Below are 19,927 nucleotides of genomic sequence, written 5' to 3' on the forward strand. Positions count from 1 at the left end.
TCTTGACTTTCTCTAGCACCGCCAAGAGCCGGAGTTTCCAAAAGTATCGAGCAGTTAGCTAAGGTGCTCTCCGCATTCTGACTGTCGTAGTGATGTAGGCAGCAGAGCTACTCCGCTTTCAATTTATTTCCGGCTCTGATCCACGCATGTGATTCTGGGAGAGAGAGAAAAAAAAAACTAAGATGTACACCCGTGAGCAAAAGTATACGGACCACAGGGTCGCCGAAAAAACTGAATTTCTGCGTAATTGACACGCATAAACTGAAATTGACGAGTACACTGGAAAGTTCGCAATGCGAAGTTTAGACTGCAGTCCTTGATTTCAAGTTTCATTCGCAGGCAGTTGAAAAAAATCGGCTTTTTCGCGCAATCCCTGGTCCGTGTACTTTTGCTTACGGGTGTACATTTAAGCGGAAGACGTAACTATCGTTCTAAAGCAGAAATTGCGAAACCTAGGTTACAGCTGCTGGTCGCGCTGGCGGGCTCGTTGCTTCGATGTGTCCAGTAATGGCGCGCGCACGCGTCACTGCCACCGCATACGAGTAACACGACACCCTTCAGCTCCAAGGGTTCCTACGGATTTTTCGAAGATGTCATCACCGGGTCTCCCGATACTCGTGCGCGCTTCCGGCTTCGGAAGGAGCTGGCGGCGCGAGAGTTAGTGCACGCTACGATTTGCTTTCGCTTTGCGTGCATCAAAACTACGTATGTATGTACACGCGCTTTAAAAATATTTGAAGGCTGGCTCAGCGGCAAGTGAAAGTAACTACTTTCGCTGCGAGTTTGTCATCGGTGTTCTTTTTAAAGCGAAGCTTTATATGTCTAGGCGAGATCGTATATGGCCAGGCGAAATCGCCTGTGTACAGAAAACTATCATCATCAGCATTGGCTCGAGTGTCTTCTTCCGCAGCTGGCTCGTTGGCGCCCCTCGGGTTGCGCTCGTGTTCGTGCTCGGCACGCGCTCGTGCCACTGCTCCCGCGTTCATCGTCGTCGTCTTCCACAGCTGGCTTCGTTGCCGCTCATCATTCCAGCGTAGAATTTCACTTCTCTTCTGTCGGCGTAATGGGGAGGCCACGTTTACGGGGGTATGAGCCATTCATTGTCTTGCGTAACGGACAGATTTAGTTTTGAAGCAGTTTAATTTCGAAGAATCGCAAGCGGCAATGGGAGGGCGAATGCTGCTAACCACGCCGCCGAGCAAACTCGAGACATCGAACGCAAGCGACAACGGCGAACTGCAGGCATATCTTCAGTGACGTCCTTCCGTCGCATCAGAACGTGTGTGTAACCTCATAATTGAGAAGTACTTTAATGAACCCTCGTGATTAACCCAGTGATAAACACCGGGGCCGCACGTTTCAGCTTCGCTGGTTAGCCATCTCCACGGAGTGGAAGGGCCGACGAATTTTTTTGGTTTAATTAATGGTTACTTGACGGGAAATTTTTCTGTTAAGATTACTGCAAGTTCTTTTTATGCAAAAATTAATAGTACGTTTTAGAAGCACTCGAATCAGTATTGCACACGAGTTAAATTTATCGTGGCTTGTTTATGGCCGGGACAGCGTTTTATTTTGTCTTTGTCTTTTTCTGGGGAGGGGGGGGGGGGGGGTTCTATTTCGAAGAGCTTCTCAAAAAAAAAAAAAAAGAGAGAGAGAGAGAGAAAGAAACAAATGCCAGCGCCGCAGAAGCGCTTCTCACTGCTACCTTCTATGTGAAACTTGTTATTGAGCGAATAGATAAATTGCAACTAAACAAAAGGCTCAAGTGTAATAGTTGCAGACCTGGATAAACAGGCAGTATAGTTGTACGCATTCGGTGCAAGGTTTTCCAGTAGGCACTAATCTTCGTACTTTGTCAGCTCAGGGTTGTGACTTGCGCTTATGTTATCGCGAAGGCGTTCGATGTAACGCTACTAGCACGTAGATAGAGGAAGAACATGATACGCTATGATAGCGCTATGCGTATGCCTTTTACTTCCTTTCTGTGAATGTGCTAGTTGCGATAAACTGAGCCTTTATCAGGTAACACGTTTAGCATAGCAAGACACGAAAGACAAAACTAGATATGTAGAGGCCGAACACATCTGATAAATTTGGTGAGCCTGACTTAACAGGGCGGCGAATGTAACAAAACCCAAGCTACCAGACTCCGCTATGATACGTTCGAAGTTGAGCAGCCAATGAAAAGCTTTGCTCTTTCGACCTATACATTATCGCTGATGATTTCCCGCGTCCTCAAGTTGTGCCCATGTCATAAGGTGCTTTGTAGTGAATAGGCTTCTATTATTTGTGTTTGTACGTCTCCTTCTTTGTCCTCGTCCCTACTAAGCGCTGAAATACTGCCTTTGAGTTGGGTATCATCTAAAGGGCAGAACCCTCAGTGCGTCGGCGTTATTGCACTCCATCACCGCCATCCACGTGACTGCATTATCCGGTAGTCGAACCGCTACTTTGTGTTCAGCAGCCGGACGCCGTGACCGCTGAGCCACTTCGGTGGGCGCAAACATAGCTATACCATTGGCTATACACTGCAGAGTCGGTTGGAGCACCCGCTTAAGTGTTCCAGCGATTCCTCCAGACTGTTCCTGTATACGGCCGCTCGTAACAAACTTAACGCATCTTTATTGAGGCGCAATATGACAGGCGCTGCTGACTGACAAGAGAGGTGGGCAAGGACGGGCTTCAGGAATTAAGGTGGGGGATCCGGGCGGGAAGCACCGGTCGCCGTCACTGTAGCTGCGAGCCCGGGTAACCGGTGGTGTGAGGTGGCCAGAATGGAGGTCGTGGGTGGTGGTGGTGGTGGTGGTGATGATGCTGCAAGCAGTCGGAGGACGACGACGGCTCCCTGACCCTGACGGCAACACCGTGGCTCACGGCCATCGACGGGTAGGGGTGCTGCGTTCCGCCAGCGTGTTCCGTGCTGCTGCTGCTGCCACCGCCGTAATCCTGCAGGATGTTGTCGATGGCTGCGAAGAACCTGCGTACAAAGGACACAGGAGCTGACTGAGGCTTCGAGTTGTGGTAGTTGGGTTTGGTTCAGTGGTGGCAGACAAAGCAGCAGCAAGAACCGAGGTCATGCAGCCAGGCACGCTCGAAGGTGGCGGCCTCGAATAGAGTCCGTAATGCGCAGAATCATTATGTATACATAACATATTCAACCTCTTTTTCTGCACTCTGTTTTCATTTGCCGTATGCCTCCGCAAGATTTCTCGTTCCTTTTCCTCTCTGGTCGCGAGATAGTTCGATCGATTTACAACGACGCAGCCGCAGTAGCCGTCGTTGTTACACCCACTTGCTCCATATATATATTTGTTTTTGAACAGCAAAGCTGTTTAAGCCAGCCGTAATTTGTGGTGCATAGTAAGAAACATACCAAGAAAGAAAAGAAAATGAACTTTCTTGCCGAGGCGCGATTTGAACCCGCGTGCCCCCGGTCCCAAAGCGAGCGTCGTAACCACTAGACTATACAACCACGCCTGTAGTGCATGCATTTATGCGAACCATATGATTGCGTTCGAGCGTCGTCGTCTTCGTGCACAGCTGGCGTGTTCGTACGCTCGTGCTCTGCGAGGTGAAGAAGAGGTTTTGCGCGCTATGAGAGCGAGCGAGAGAGAGAGACGCATTCACGGAGTGGGTCTGCTGGAACGTCTTGTCGGCATTGCAACGCGGTGTTGCAAGCTGCGCTATGCAACGCGCAGAGACGGCCTTAAGTCCGAGACGCGCGAAAAGAAATGATCATCATCATGAGTAATACGATGAAAAGTTCGCACGCACTTCTGCAAAATGCTGGGCTACGATCTGATCATCATCATGAGTAATAAGATGAAAAGTTCCCGCGCACTTCCGCAAAATGCTGGGCTACGATCGCCTAGCTTCACTGTTTTGAAGCGTTGCGCGCCCGAGTGCAAGGTTAAGCGTTTTTTTTTTTTTACGAACAATGAATAAATCAGTGTTAATGTTGTTTCTTCGACCTTTCTCGTGTCATACACAGTTCTGTACGCGTCAGTGGCAGAAGCGACAACACTCAGTGGTACTCTTAAATATTTCATGTTCTTGCTTCAAGACTGAGCGAAAACTTCACGTCAAAGTGCTGGCAATAGGAGTCAGCGATTGACACATGCAGAAGCAGGAAAAAACTTATCAGAAGAATGGACCATACGTTAAAACTCCCGCACCTCCACCACTTGCAAGACAATAGCCGACCGCTCGCTCTATCGGTAAATGTCGCACGAGAGGAACGCGAAGAAAACGAAGGCAAGGAGCGATAATGATTGCGTTTAAGTGTGAAAACAATGAAGTCAACTCGACCCGAAACGATGAACTATAGCTACACGCGAAAGAGATGACGTGCACACATGCGCTCATAATACAAGAAAGAACACAAAGATTTGTATTCATTCTCTTCGTGCTACATTAGTCCACGACTGCATGTATACAACACAACTTGATCGCTTCTTCGGAATAAATATACATCTATGTGATCTTCTCACAAACCTCTGGGAAATATCTGGGTCGTCCAGCGACGTAAGTACGTAGTCCTCCTCTCCAGCTTCGGTGAGCGCTGGCTGCGGCTGCGGCGCGTCCGGCGGTTGCCTGCGGAGATTGTGACACAGCGAGGGTCAGGCTTCGCGGTCCGAGCGCGTGTTGCGGGTCAATTCGGTACGTGGACCGCGGTCAACGAATCAACTGCAAGCAGAAGGCTAACGTCATCTTAAAAGTTAACAAAAAGGTACATAAATCTAATCTGAGGCCGCATGGCGATGTGCGCCTCGAACGCTTCACAACTTACACGTGAAGTCTAACTCACCGTTGACGCCTCTATAGCTAATCAACATCCAAAATGAGAGCGAACGTTGGGAAGAAACGTATGTTCCCGTAAGTGTGTACGTGCCCTTCACGTCGTCATTTTCGTGAAATATGTAGTCTTCGGGATGTCGCATGCATAAAGCGTGCGTTCGGTACCCACCTGCTGTGGCGATTTTCTGGCGGCCTGCCGTCGACCGAGAGGATCTTGTCGATGACCTGGAAGACCGTGTCCGCATGCATCTCTATGGCCGAGGACATCATGGTCGCCATACTGCACGGGTCCGGCGCCTGCCGTATTATAACAGAAGCATTGGAGACCCTCAATCAGAAGCAAGCGACGAAAGCAGCAACTGAAAAATTACGTCTTTTACACTGAAGTTTGAAAAACTTTATATCTATGCATGCAACCGTAAGAGACAAGCAGGCCCAAGCACCCAATCGATAAATATGTGTGTTTAATTAAAGAACTGAAAGGACCACTTTGAACTACGATAGTACTAGCTTGTAGTACTTACTTACTTTCCGTAAGCTAGTATTCTACCGGTGCGAACACATCAGGGAGAAACTTCGACGTTGACAAAGCAGCTTGATAAGAAGTTAATGACCGCGTAACGAGCAATGGAGCGAAAAAATGGCAAGTGTTAAGTTAAATGGCAGAAATACAGCGGTGTGGATTAGACAGTGCTCAAACGGGGCTAGCCGTTATTTTAGTTGAGATTAGGAGGAGTTGGGCACATCATGTAATGCGTAGGGCAGATAACCGATGGTATGTTTCAGTTACAGTATGGGCGCAAAGAGAAGGGGAGTGCAGTCGAGACGGCACATAATTAGATGGTGTGATGAAATTACGAAATTTGCCGGTATAACTTGGAATCAATCAGCGCAAGACATGTCATAATTGTAGATCGCTGGGGGAGGCATTCGTCCTGCAGTGCATGACATAAAAATAGGCTGATGATGATGACTTTCGGCTACCTACAGAAAACATAGCTTCCCAATGAGATGTTGCTTCCAATGATGCTGTTTCTGAGTCACTCGTATTTCTCGAGTATGCGTTCAACTCCTTCGTATGTAACCTTTTACTTTCCTGAACCCACGATGTCGTGACGTACCTGCCGGTAGTCTGGCGTCGAAGCCACCGTAGCCGCTGCCGTTGCCGTAGAGACACCGCAGAGGCACTCGAACGGAGGGCACGAACACTGCCACACGCTAGCCGCAGGGCTGGCACTTCCTGCTCCTGGGGCCACGGGTGACGTCACTGGAAGCGAGATATATGAAGCAATGCCACATGAACAAGTGGTATTTTCCTCTCGTAGGAGTCAGGACGAAACACTTCTCCAGGCTCGGTTTCAAAATGTTTGGGCATAGAGTGGAACCCATATAGAGTTTCCTACAAAAATTACTAGAGTGAACTCTAGCGGAGCGATCATTCAGCGCTCATTCGAATGATGAGTTGGTGATGGATTTGTTTAATGTTCATGCTTGTAGCTCCAAATGTTCTTGTAGCGTTATTTGATATGCTTTATCTCTGTAAGTTTCAAAGAGATATATCTTTCCCTAACGTATGAAGGCCATAAGTTTCTGCACCTTATGCATAATTATTGGAGAGTGTTGCGTTTATAATGCGATATTTTGTTGGAAATGATCACAGTTAAAAGCACAGTGACGAAGCTGTTTGAGACCAGAAGGAAAAAATAATTATAGGCAGGTCCGTGTACCACCTGTCATTCGTAAGCTGGATAACTGTCATATATGCTTGCAGCTTCCGTAGACACTAGCGCTAGAGTTCCCTGTAGTAATTAGTGTAGGAAACTACATGATGATAATCATACAGCTGGCATTGGCCAATCGGGAGCGCGATCATGAGAATCCACTTGCACCCTACGCCGCGTATTCCTCCCAGTCAGTGTGCCCTGCTCACTACCTCTCGAGCGCCCGAGCATTACTTGCACATTCCAGTTGTAGGAATAAGGTGCTACGTTCTGCTAGAGCGGTCAGCCCCAGTGGTATTGTGGCACGTGCAAAAAGAAGAACGCTTAGCCAGGATTGGGGCCTTGTGGCTGGGTCTTCAAATTGTCCGGCAAAAAATTACTAGACGGCGCTATAGTATTCATGAGTGCTGTAAGCATGGCGATTCAGCCCGCGTGAAATTGTTAGTACACGTACTTGTCCTAAACTTTAACCTTACGGTTTCAAGCGACTTTGTGACTTTGCAAATTCATCATTTTCAGCAAGATATAGTGAGTTTTAAATGCCACAATTCGGCTATACATGTGCGCAATAAGTAGGATTGCTTCGAAATTTCAGACCAACAGCGGATAAAGCTTAATAAACAAGGCCACAATAACGTCTAAATTATGGTGGCTCGAAGATCAGGCAAATTCATGTAATAACCATCATTGCCATGGTAGCTGAACGATTGCAGCGTCATGGCAATGATTCCTTAGTAATTTCAGCAGGAAACCCTCTGTGGGTCTTCGGGACCGCCACTTTCCCACACACTTCAGTACGACATTATTTTGGCAGTGAGTATACACTCCCTAACGTGGCACAACGCGGACTTACCGATCACTACGAGAAAATAGCGCTACGCACTATATACGCACATGAGTTGGAAAGCGCGACAGCAGCACTGTTTGCTTACCGTTCTTGCTGAAGGACCAGACGCATTAGAAATCCACAACTGTATTACTAGAAAGAAATAACGAAAAAGGTCGCAAAGTATCTAGGAAGACATATCTGTGATAGGACAGCCGAGGAAAGGCATTCAGTTTTGTTCAGAGTGACAGAGGCCTACTTCGGGTATTTGTCATGCGTGTTAAAAAAAGAAGAAAACTAAAAATAGGAAAACACATGCAACAGCTTTCTTGCTTACTGATTTGTCGAAGGGTCTCTCGCTATACAAGAAGAGAGAGAATGGATGCATAGAATCGCGTTCGAGAGAGTTCCGATACATGAAGGCGCGTCTTGCATGCGCTGAGCGATAACTTTGCAGCAGTTACCACAGCCGGTGAAAAAGTGTCACTGGAAAAAGATAATGTACGCGTGTCAATATAGTCGCCACCCGCAGAGGTCTTTCACCAAAAATTCTTCAAAAACCACAGATAGCCTGTGCTATATTTGCTAGAAAAGAATATTTGAATATTTCGAATATGCGATTGTAGAACCGAATACAATTCGGACAAGTCTTTCTTCTATCGGCCTGTGAAATGTGCGTCCATAAATGGCGTGAGTACATCCACTAACCAATGGGCGCTGCCTGCCGGTGGAAGAATGGCTGCACTGCGGTCTCCGGCTTGGGCACCTTGAGGAGCCCGTCCAGCGGGCTGCGCCACTCCCTCGCCGAGCGCTGGACCTGCATGCCCCGCGTTGGAAATGGAAGGTCACGTGATTCATGAGGAAGCAAGTGCGGCATTATATTCAAGCGCAGTCTTGGAAAACGCCTTAACTGAAAATACAAAACCACAAAATACGGGGTTTTCTCCCGCAGCTATAGTTCTATTGCTTGCATAATCATGGATAAATCCGTGACACCCTCCCCCCCCTCCTTTTTTTCCTCTCTCTCTATTTAATTTTTGAACGTTGACTGTTTTCTAGTTCCTAGACAATCCAGGACTCGTAAGATGCATTTACAGTGTATTTGTGATTTAGCCACATTTTTGCAAATGGCAACAAATTTATATTTGCAAGCCTTTCTGTGCCGTCGCTCGCACCGCCTTAATCGCTTTGCGTGCATAGATGCAGTGATTTACGCAAGATTGCACCTGGTAAACCGTATAGCGAAATGCCACACACCCAAAAATTTCATGCCCTGTGTGCTTTAGCGTTAGAAAGCAATTAACCAATGTTATAATGCAGACAGTATTACGCGATTCTGGTCTTTTCCCAAATGAACCAATACCAATTATCGCTGTTCGCTACTATTGTAGTAATGCCTCGTGTGATTTGCTTTATATAACCAGAGTCCTTCCAGACAAATTTCAGTCCGCTTCGGCGCGCAGTGAAAATCGAAGGACTCTAGTATAACCTTGAATACGTTTCGAAAATGTCATGGTCTGCCTGTACCGTAACAACCTGGAATCGAATAAACTACTTTCTTTTTCATAATAGAAAGCCAACCATATAGAAATGTACGTTAATTTTATTCGGCGGACTTGCCTCAAGGCATATGTACAAAATAATTTGCAAAAGGCATCAAAGAAATGCACTTGTGGCGTATTTCCCGCGTGACGTCATCCGACTTGAGCGCCACCATTTTCTGTGATGGGACAGGCGCTTTTCTGATCGCGGCTGAAATGAGTTCTATGTGGTTATGGATTTAAGCGTGAACCTTGTTGTACACAACGCGCTTAGCCTATAGTACGATAACCACTGCTCAATGTAAAAATGGACGCGCCGAGACGCCGTACCGATTACACGTCGCGAACGGCGTTCCATGTGGTTTCTGCCGCTTATACGTGGTCGTGGGCGCTTACACAGCAGCGGCCTCGTATGGGCGTCGGCAGCGTCAGCTGTGCGGTGTAGCCGAGCGTACTATGGGAAAGAGCCGAGCGGAGCGCTATACTCTTCGGTCGGCGTGGAGAAAGGAGACACGGCCAGCTCATCAGGCTGAGCAAACATAACCCTGCGGGCGCTCGAGAGATCAAAGCGCTCGCGCGACCCCATCGGTCGCTGCGACGCTACGACGCTGACGCTGTCCGCACTGCAAGCAGCAAGCGGCAGCGCGCCGAACCACAGCGCGCCATCTCGGTCGCGCTTATTCCGTGCAGCGGTACGAAAACTGTACCCGATGCAGGGCAATCAAGACAGCGGGGGCTATTAGAACTAGCTGTGTGTTACTTCGTCTGCTGTCGCTAAGAGCAGTAAATGCAGTCAATACGTAAGTGCGACATATAATAGAGAGTACGCGCACGCACGCGAGTAATTGTGGTTTGCAAGCGAATTACACGAACTACGAGATTTCCTCTCTAGTTATAAGAGAGGAAAGACCCTGTCGCGGACTGCCCCTGCCAACCCGAGCGGGTTGAAATTTGCGATGTCGAGTTTACAAACCCTCGCATCATCCCCGATAAACAAGCAGCTGAAGCTTGCGAGTGGCGGCGCGAGCTTGGCGACCAATGGCTGCTTCTACACACAAACTGTATGCGTCCCATAACCTTCAGAAATTGCTTAACTGTATTAACTGGACCTTATTCTTTCTTTCTTTTCTTTTTGAAAACAGCAAGCTGTTCGAGTCGCTTGGCTAACATCGTAGAAAACAAACAGCACGAAAAGAAGAGTGGACGAAAGAATCGGGCAACGCGAGACAACACAGCTGACAAGATCTTTCGTCCACGGTTCCTTCTGCACTGTTTGTATTTGACGATCTTCTTTCGCCCTTCCCCAACTGGTTTTCATCCCTGGGGAGGTTTTAGTGCGGAAGAACAGCTAACAGCGTGGCACGAGTATTCCCATTTAGTATTAAAGACCCCGCTCCGAAATGTGGCGCTATTTTCTTCTGCGCGCTGAAGAGACCGCGTCGGCGTACCTCATAGCTTCAGTAACGCTGCACCTCATCAGCGATCAGACGCCGCTCTGTGTGTTCTGAAGTTCACATGGAGCGGCGGCGTGCACGATGTCTGTGAGAAGCACAGCTGGACGGGCGATGCTTCGTCCTCCGCTTCGGCGCGTTTTATTTAATTTCATCTCAGTAGAAAGGCCTCGAAATTGAGAAATCACTGCTCCAAAAGCACATCCATACCACGCTTGAGTCGATAAATTACTCTGCTCTTTTCTTTAGTCACTGGAGTGGCATTTTGCGATCTTTCGCTCGGTATGCTTTATTGCGGCATGATTTTCGCCCGGTTCCACCGAGACACTTCGGCACTTTGATTGAGGTGATTTGAAATGAGAGCCCCGGATTGGTGTTTTATCTCTTTAGAGGAGTTGTGTGAGGCCTTGCAGTTTTACAGCGAAGCTGTTGGCCTCTCGGCGGTCGGCATTTATCGTGTCCTGTCCGTGAACAAAATTTTCCATCATCAGCAGTGGCTCATAAGACCCTAAGCAAGTAAAAATTCAATGGCTCCCCCCCCCCCCCCCCTCCCCCGTAAGGCTAAGGCTACAAGCGCTCAGCAAAGTGAAGCGAACAGTCCATACACCATTGGGCATTTGGAGAAGATGCCTTCGTTCAGCATTGGATTTGGGATGATGATGATTGCGATTATGACGACGATGGTAATGGTGGTGTGCAGTGAGACAAAGAGGCACAAGGTTTGGTACACTGAGGTAAGATATGACAAGAAACACTCATCGTTGGAGACAACGGGAAGAAGACGGCGAGCCGGAGAGGAGGCTCACACCAGGTGCGCATGCACCAGTCCTGTTCCCACAGTCGTAATAAACAGTCTCCAGAGCTTCATCGTTCAGTTTAACATGTCGTGACCAGGATTGAATTCAAGAGCCAGAATTGGCCTAACCACTGAATCGAATGCTCTTACGAGCATTATCCTCCAACAAAGCAAACCTCGTAGTGATCATCGCCAAGAAAAGTCCAGACTAGAGCACTGCACGGGCTCGGGCTTACCCGAAAGCCCGGGCCGGGCCGGGTAGAGCAGTTTTTTTCCCGGGCTCGGGTCGGGCTCGGGCACGGCGTGTGCTTTTTGACCCGGGCCCGGGCCGGGCTCGGGTTTTTTGACGCGGGCCTGGGCCGGGCTCGGGCTTTCTGCGAGTTATTCTCGGGCTTCTCAACTCTGAAAAACATGTATTTTTTGGTCTCGGGCCGGGTTCGGGCCGGTCTCGAGCCGGGCTCGGGCCGGGCTCGGGCTTAAGGTAAAGGGGTGGCGGGCCGGGCCGGGCGGGTAACGTAGATTATTTCCGGGCCCGGCCTGGGCCCGGGTCTCGCCATAAAAGTTTTGATCGGGCTCGGGCGGGCCGCCCAATGTAAAAACGGGCCCGGGCCGGGCCCGGGCCGCAAAAATCGGCCCGTGCAGTGCTCTAGTCCAGACTCGTACTTATGAAGCAATCATTGGTTGAACGTCGGTTACATATTGTGTCGCATATTGAACCCAACATTATGAGTCACGTTGCCGAACACCGCAGATAAATTACCAATATGGCCTGATCTAAGCGTCATAGAACACGTCAATTTTCGGCTCCTAATTGCACCCCATGCGCAAATAGGCTCGCCCCACTGTGTTTTTCCCGCCTGCATATAAAAGAAAGATAGGGCAGAGACGCCAGTATAGGCCCACGTAACGCCCAAGCGCTGCAACGATCAGCCCGACTCTGAACCAAACGCACGTAGATGCCGCGGGAGGCGCTGCGGGAGGACCGGAGTGCGCATGCGCCGACGCCGCCGGTTGCGGCCGCTCCGCGGCGCCTGCGTGGCGCGCATTCGCTGCTAAGTGGCCCATTTTTGGCGTCATTAGTCGCGGGGTCCGGTGGGGGGTGGAAGGGGGGGTGGACCGGACCGAAACCTAATAATGCTAATGGGTGGCAATTTAGTTTGCCCTCTGCCTCCCGCCGTCTCCGCGTGCGTCCGCGCAGCTCCCAATAGCGAGAACAGCGGCAGAAGCGTTTCCTGTGTGTGCGTGCGCATCGTACAGAGGAATTCGCTCACGGAACACCGCGATCGTGAATCCTCTGTCATGGGCGAAGTGTACCGCTGCTGCCGTCTTTCAAAAGGCTTCGAATGCGGTCTAAGAGCGCCGGAACACACGCAAGAAGGCGCAAATAATCAACTTGAAACGAGAGGAACAACTACACGAGTAATAAGTCCTACTGCCCAGTCTGTGCGTTTCGCAGTTTCTAGTACAACGCGCTTTCATTTTACGCATGTAAAGTGCGCACACCATTTGTGCGCAGTCTGACGCGCCCAATTTTCCATCCTCTTTGCGGCTTCGAGCAACATGCACACAGATCGCGCTCCCAGAAGCGTTTGCTTTCTCAAACTTCATGTTTATGCTGATCTTGAAAGTCCGGGAGAAGGAAAATACATTATAGTGCGCGGTTATTAGCTTTTACCCAGCGCTTGTGTTATGCGCCTGTTGTTGTTCGCTGCGCATGTACAGAGTTACAGGTCGTATACAACTTAGAGCTACTCAGATCCAGAAAACGGTGTTGCAACAACGAGATCCGCTATCTTCAAGAAGCGGCGTAGTTATAATGATGTTCATTCTGATTAAGATAGCTTTTACCCTTTTGCATTTCTTTTTCTTCCTTTTGTCCTTACGCGTGTTCTACTTTCGCCACAATCTTGGAGTAACCTTCAACGCAGTGCGTTTTTTTTTTCCTTGTTTCATCTATACACACCTATACTACAGTTCACTACACAGTAGTGATCTGTTTTTGATGGCAGATGTCGTTTTCAGTGGTATATTATTTTACTTTCACTACGCTGTTATTCTTTAGAAATTGTGCGAATTGTTTTCATTGACGTAATTGATTAATGGCTTTGTAATAACTTTACACATTTTTGTTAAAGCTACAGAAGTTGCTGTATCATGTCCTCCTGATTGGACCATTAAGATAAAATTTTGTTATTGGTCCTACAAATGTGTGCATTTAATTCAACGTTGACTGAGAAAATAAAAGCGAATAAAATAAAAATGAAAATAAATAATACGATCTTTAAAAGATAATTGATGCTTACAATCTATTTCTTTATTAAGCCCCACTTTAAGCCCCACGGTGAGTGCAACAGCGTGCGATGTCACATGCTTGTAGCTTGTGGTCGCGCTGCCGTTTAAAACAACAAAAAAGTGACTTTCGTGCGTATTCGCACTATCGCGATCCTTTTCGCTCGCTAAGATTTCCATTTGACCTCGGATTTCACAATTATTCATGCGAGGAACTTCCGCCGAAAACCAGGTGGCAAGCTTACCCATACAACGCATATACCAACCCATACAAACGCACATTACTAACAGAACTGCTAACATGCAGAGGCTGTCGAAGGCAATACTAAATCAAGGCTAATCTTGCTTTCGACCGTCCATATTTTAACGAAATACTTTAAGAAAGATGGAGCATAAATTAAGTGCGATTTCCGTGGTTTTGTAAGGTATAGCTTGCACTCTGCGTTATCGAGTGCGAAGTCTGTTTGAGAGTCTGTTTACAAAGTTGTGGTCACGCCCCCAACTGGTTGACGATTGCGTGTAGGCTAAACATGACTAAGTTGTGCTGCACAGTTCTTACGTAACACGCAAGGAACAAAAAAGTGCGATCACACACATTGCGCATCATCCTGTATGTGTGTTGGTATCTTAAAGCGAAGCTTTCTTTGAGAATCCTCCGCACCTCTCCCCCACCTCTCATCTTTCTATTCCCTTTTTTGTCATCCCCACTGTAGGGTAGCCAACGAGACGCTCTTCTGGCTAACATCTCTGCCTCCTCCCTTTCTTTCCTTCTCCTCTCGGACATCCTGACCAGGGCTGCTGGGGGCTGCTAGGTGTTGCTGCTGTCTTGCCAAATAGCTCACACTTCAATAAGGTGTCGGAATTGAACCTCTATCGCTCAGTGGGAGAGTTACAAGTCTCATCAACAACAGCTGCTGAACTGGTAGCCCTCCGTGCGGCTCTTCATTTCATTCTGGAGGAACCACCCCATCCATGGTCAATCTTCTGTGACTCCAAGGCAGCCCTACAGAGTTTACTCTCAGTACTGCGCCATAGATCACATGAGCAGCTCGTCGCAGAGATAAGACAAGTACACCATCGCATAATTGATGAAGGGCACAATATAATATATCAGTGGTTGCCTAGTCACTGTGGCATACATGGCAATGATCGAGCGGACGCAGCGGCCCGATCTGCTCATGACGGTGTCAACTGCGTTGCCATTCCTCTTTCGAGAGCCGACGCAGCGAAAAAACTTTCCGCGCTTGCGCGTGAACTAACATTGATGCAATGGAATTCCTCCGATTTCACAAGTGCACGCCTTCATGCCCTGGACCCTAATTTACAGCTTCGTATTCCATTCAACCTTCCACGACGGGACTGCACACTTCTAATCCGTCTATGGCTTGGAGTAGCATTTTCAAATGCGTACTCCTTTCGTATCGGAATGGCTTTTGTAAGGTAAAGCTTGCATTCTGCATTATCGAGTGCGAAGTCTGTTTGAGAGTCTGTTTCCAAAGTTGTGGCCACGCCCACAACTGGCTAACGATTGCGTGTAGGTTAGTTGGTTCCTGAACATGACTAAGTTGTGCTGCGAAGTTCTTACGTAGCACGCAAGGAACAAAGAAGCGCGATCACACACATTGCGCATCATCCTGTATGTGTCTTGGTATTTTAAAGCGAAGCTTTCTTTGCGAACCCTCCCGGACCTCTCCCCCACCTCTCTCGCTCTCTCATCTTTCTATTCCCTTTTTGTCATCCCCAAGGTAGGGTAGCCAACGAGACGCTCTTCTGGCTAACATCTCTGCGTCCTCCCTTTCTTTCCTACTCCTCTCGGACTTTCCTGACCGGGGCTGCGGGGGCTGCTAGGTGTTGCTGCTGTCTTGCCAAATAGCTCATACTTAAGTAAGGTGGTGGAATTGAACCTCTATCCCTCAGTGGGAGAATTACCGCTTTATCTGCTGCGTCCCTCCAGAGATAGCGCTTCGCTTTGGTGTTGGACGGAAGAACGCCGCGATAGCTCTTCGTGCGTCGTGGAAAGAGTGCGAGCGCAGTTATCTTTTACGCCGCATTGCCTTTCGCAATACATTTCGTAGCCAGTGAGCCTGTATTAGGGCGCTGCTTTCTAGAGCGCGTGGCCGTGTAACGTGGTAGTTTTCATGTTTCACCGGGGTACTTTTTCAGCTGAAAGAAATTAATCATGATGCTTGTATGCTGCTGTATGTGTGCTGTATGCTTCTGAAAACATCACAGTCCGGTCTATCTTATTGCTGTCTATAGCTACTTAATTGACGTCTTCTCAATCAGGACAGTAACTAACGTGTTAGATTATTATCTTTACTTAGCTAATTGAGTATGGTCAACAAAAATATACTGGTGGCTCCTTAATTTGTCCGTAAAAAAAAACGTCTTTAGTTTCGCTCGTGCAAAAAATCCAGCTTTTTGAATAGCTTGGCCCACGGTAGCTAAGATACCCTGGGACTCTCCAGCTGGCATCACTTTCTCTACGCAGTAAAAAAAGATATAATATCTTTAATTAGTGCACAAGTGCACTAAGTACACAAGGAAGCTACATAAGTGAGTACACATAAGTATTTATGCTCCTAGGACATAAGCACTCGAGAATTTTAAAGGAAGGAAAACCATCGCAGTAGTTCGATTGGCGGAGTATCGCACGCCGCAAGCCTGGTGCGTTCACTTCCCCTTTCCTTTCTTAATTCTATAAAGCCTATCGCAAACTTAAATAGCACAATTAATTAGACGGTAAAATAAAGAAATACGCGGTCACGTAAGCATTTATGAGTTGTGAATGTGAAAGCATTAATGTCCAATTGAACGCCGCTGAGCAGTCCTTCGAGCTTTGCGCTGCGAGTATAATGTACCATAGCAGTACGTGCTCCCCTAGCCAGCAAGCAGCCTGCGCTGCCAACGCCGCATAGCACCGTCGCCCTGCGCGACGAGAGACCGAGGAAGCCGCAGCGGTCACCAAGGCCGGCTGGCGCACGAACCAGCTAAGCCCAGTAGGGGAGCGAGAGATACGGACCGCGAGCTGGCTTCCGAGAGCGAGTGCAAGGGTGACGTGGCGTCGCGGCGATGCCCTCTCCCCTCGCGCAACACCTGGCGCGCTAACAACCCAGCAGGTGTTCCCTTTCGCCCGCTCTGCTCCGTCGAGGCGCGCTTGTGACGTGGCGTCGCAGCTAATGGGAATTTAGGTGCCATTTCGCTGCTACAGACGCCGGAGTTTTTGCTCAATTTGATGCTTTCGAATCAAAAATAGTTCAATTTCCTACAGGCTTTCCTTGGTCTTGTATATGTGTGTGTGTGCAATAAGCCAAGACGATAGACCAATGAATGACAGTTTCGGCAGTTGCTCGTGCCCAATCAAAGTAAATGTAATGCACGGGAAAGGGGAGTATGTGACTCTCGAAAATGAAATAAATCACGGGACACGCGTTTACTTCCGCAAGCAGAGGTAGGGAACTCGACCCTGAATCGGCATCACCGTATAGCGTACAAACGTGAGGGCGCGCGGCGACGTCCGTCACTATACGGAAACAGCCGCGCAGAGTGATCAGCGCAGATTGATACTGCGACCTCAGTGGGCTTCCCTTCCCACGAATACGCTCGAAGCGAAACGCACGTCGTCAGGCACGACACCACCTTCCCGCTCTTTTCACCATCCTGATGCGCGGACAAACAGACCGTGACAATTATTTTTTTCTATCCTTGCCGCCCAGTTTCGTCAGCGCACACACGCGCCACTTTTGCAACGAAACAGGCGTGAGCGGAGATGCGAGACCAGGAGAGAACCAAGAGGGCATATATGCAGCGATGGGGGGAAGGGTCGTGAGTGGCGGGGCGAGATCGCGTCGGTAGGCAAGGCCGAGTGATCGACTGACGACGTTCCGGTCGGGCCTATTCGGCGAAGACAAGGCGAGAGCGAGGACGCGGCGGCAGGCCGTTTATACCGGGAATGGGAAGGCGGTCATTTTTCAACGGGAGCCGCTCCGTTTGAGAGGCAAATGGGCGCTTGTTTGCGCGTCGTCTGCCCCCTCCGCGCGTGAGACGGGCCGAACCCCCCCTCCCGCCTTCCTGACAAATGGAGCTCGGGCGACCACCGCCGATCGCTGCTCGCTCGACGAACGGCGACGAGCTGTTGCCGCAGCTTCCTCGCAGCAACAAAATACGCTGCGGTGGAGACCTATAAGGCGTCGTCACGGTAAAATCGTGCAGTACTGCAGAGCCTGTGGAACATGTTTAAGACGAGCGACACAGAGAGACTAGATCCCGAGGGCAAGAAGGGCTGTTTTGGACGGAAGTACGCAACACAAGTACACAGCACCACTGCGTTGTGCCCTTCTCTCCTCGAGCCCAGTATTTGCGACGTTCTCCCTCAAAATTCTTTCGCACCGACTATCCTAACTACATCACATTGTTCTTAAGAAGCCCGTAGAGATATGCGTATGCGAGCGCATATTGTTTATGTTCTATTCCCGCTTGGAGGACGTATGGCTCGTTAAGTACGATTGAAACACAAATGAGACACTTCATACGCGAACAACGAAATCAGAAGTGAGCGATACCCGTAGCCGAAAAAACTGCGTCTTAGTGCCTTCAGCTGCATTAAGCATGTGCAGAGCATGTACAGACGCTTGCATTAAAGAAGCTCGGACAGTATAATGCCTGACTTGTTTTCTACAATACTATGCATGTTACTTTCTCCCACGAGCGAGTGACTGCCTCAGCATGTCTTGTAGTAACATTCGCAATGCTGCACGTATCTACTGAAGTGGAGTAATATACCCGAGCGACCGAAGCAGCTGCGCCCATCCAGCCACCGCCGCCGCGGCTTTCGAAAGTCAAGTTGCTCGCGCGCGATCTCCTCGAACGCCGGCGCCGACTGCCCCTCGCCCATCCAGGACAGGTCTCCTGGACCCGGGACGGCGTCGGCGGCGCCCTTTGCCCACTTTGAGCGGAGGTCGCGCGCCGGTCGATATCCGCCGGCTAGGTCACCATTACTGCGCGCCAAGTCGAAGACGGTCTTCTTCGGGGGCCAGATCTGTGGCGTCGTTCGAAAATCGCTGTAATGGACACTTGCCCGTAATGACACGTGCTTTCGGAAAGGCTTGTGTGAGCACACGGACGGGCTTAGCTGTTCAAATCGCGGTGTCTTTCTAGCAGTTACAGTTTGCCGGAAGCATTTCTACAAAGTAGACTACGGGGAGGGGGTTGGGAGGTGTTGCTTGTTTGCTTGTTTTCTTCTTTCCAGAGATTCCGCTTAAAGGTGGAGGGAAAACGTAATGGGCGTTTATAATGAATCGAAAGAGACGAGTCACTGAGACTTAATTCGCAGAGCACACGCTCTCTTTTCATAAGTATGGATGCAGCAGAAAATAATATAGACACAGAAAAGTGCATGTTAACGACAGTGACACATATTTGCACACGTCAAATAAGGAGACAAGGGTAACGAGCACGTCATATATACTTGAGGCCCGAGGACACTTCACTGACCTGCACTTGCTATATATGACGTATCAAGCTACTTGGCGAGCAAGCTCTCTGGCATAAATTAGTTACATACTGGCTACGCGAACTGTTGTTATGTTATTTGGTGTAATTTGCAGCCACTGGTGAGTTTTTGAGCACAGATATCCTGAAAAAAGAAAGAAACGTGGTAATCCCGTCAGTGCCTGTGCGAATAACGAAGGGTACGTCAGTGCAGGTTGATCCTTCTGCAGGTTTAGAGCCTTATTCTACCCATCCACCTTTTTGTAGTCAAGTGTATGTCTATATATATAGCACCAGTGGCTGCAAATTACACAAAATGTCTTAACAACAGTTATGTATATATATATATATATATATATATATATATATATATATATATCCTTACCGCAGTGCTCATCTCTTTGGAGACATATTTTATTCAATACCCTTTATAAACAAGGCTAAATCATTATCATATAAGAATACAACAACTTCCGCCTTGCAACTGCATGTTACAGCACTGCGACTTATGCGGATTCATCAGCAACGAAGCAACAATGCACACCGGTGCAACGGAAGTCAAGAAATTGTGCGCCTCATGCAAATGTTATAAAGATTGACCGCGGATGGGACGATTCCTTTGAAGTACAAGGACACTTCGGTGTCGAAACGAAAACCGAGGCTATAAGTGAACGTGTGTCTCCACGCTATACATTACGGACCGATGGCTCACCTTGGTGGGGTCAGGCAGTCCCGCACGCTTGGCCCTGAGTGCTCGGCGAGCCTCGGCCGTCGCCTTAGGTTCGGGTGGCGGGTGGTCGTGCAAACCCTTTGCCTGGAAGAACACCGCCTGCTCGGTGTGGCGCCAAAAGTGAGTCACTGGGTATCCGCAGTGGCCTCGGCACGGCTGCACCTCTAACCGGCCAGGACAGCGACGGTTTGGACAAGGTTTGCCTGCGTAGTGACGTGAATCGATATTTATTATGTAGGGTTACATTGCGGTTTGAAGCACTTTTTCACCAGTACGTTCGCAAGCA

General features: G+C 48.9%; 1 protein-coding gene across 1 annotated transcript in view; it reads right to left on the reverse strand.

The window, feature by feature from the left end:
• Positions 1-2,390: 2,390 nt before the first annotated feature.
• Positions 2,391-19,927, reverse strand: part of LOC119466608 (transcription factor glial cells missing 2-like) — a 28,643-nt gene continuing 11,106 nt past the window's right edge. Inside the window, exons 3-8 of the mRNA XM_037727127.2 lie at positions 19,624-19,844; positions 8,053-8,161; positions 5,919-6,064; positions 4,967-5,094; positions 4,495-4,593; positions 2,391-2,977 (exon numbers count right to left, since the gene is read on the reverse strand). Of these exons, the coding sequence (XP_037583055.2) occupies positions 2,728-2,977; positions 4,495-4,593; positions 4,967-5,094; positions 5,919-6,064; positions 8,053-8,161; positions 19,624-19,844 (953 nt within the window). The 3' untranslated portion in view covers positions 2,391-2,727. The remainder of the gene's footprint in view (positions 2,978-4,494; positions 4,594-4,966; positions 5,095-5,918; positions 6,065-8,052; positions 8,162-19,623; positions 19,845-19,927) is intronic.

The sequence above is a fragment of the Dermacentor silvarum genome, chromosome 10 (assembly GCF_013339745.2).
Source record: "Dermacentor silvarum isolate Dsil-2018 chromosome 10, BIME_Dsil_1.4, whole genome shotgun sequence".
Lineage (NCBI taxonomy): Eukaryota > Metazoa > Arthropoda > Arachnida > Ixodida > Ixodidae > Dermacentor > Dermacentor silvarum.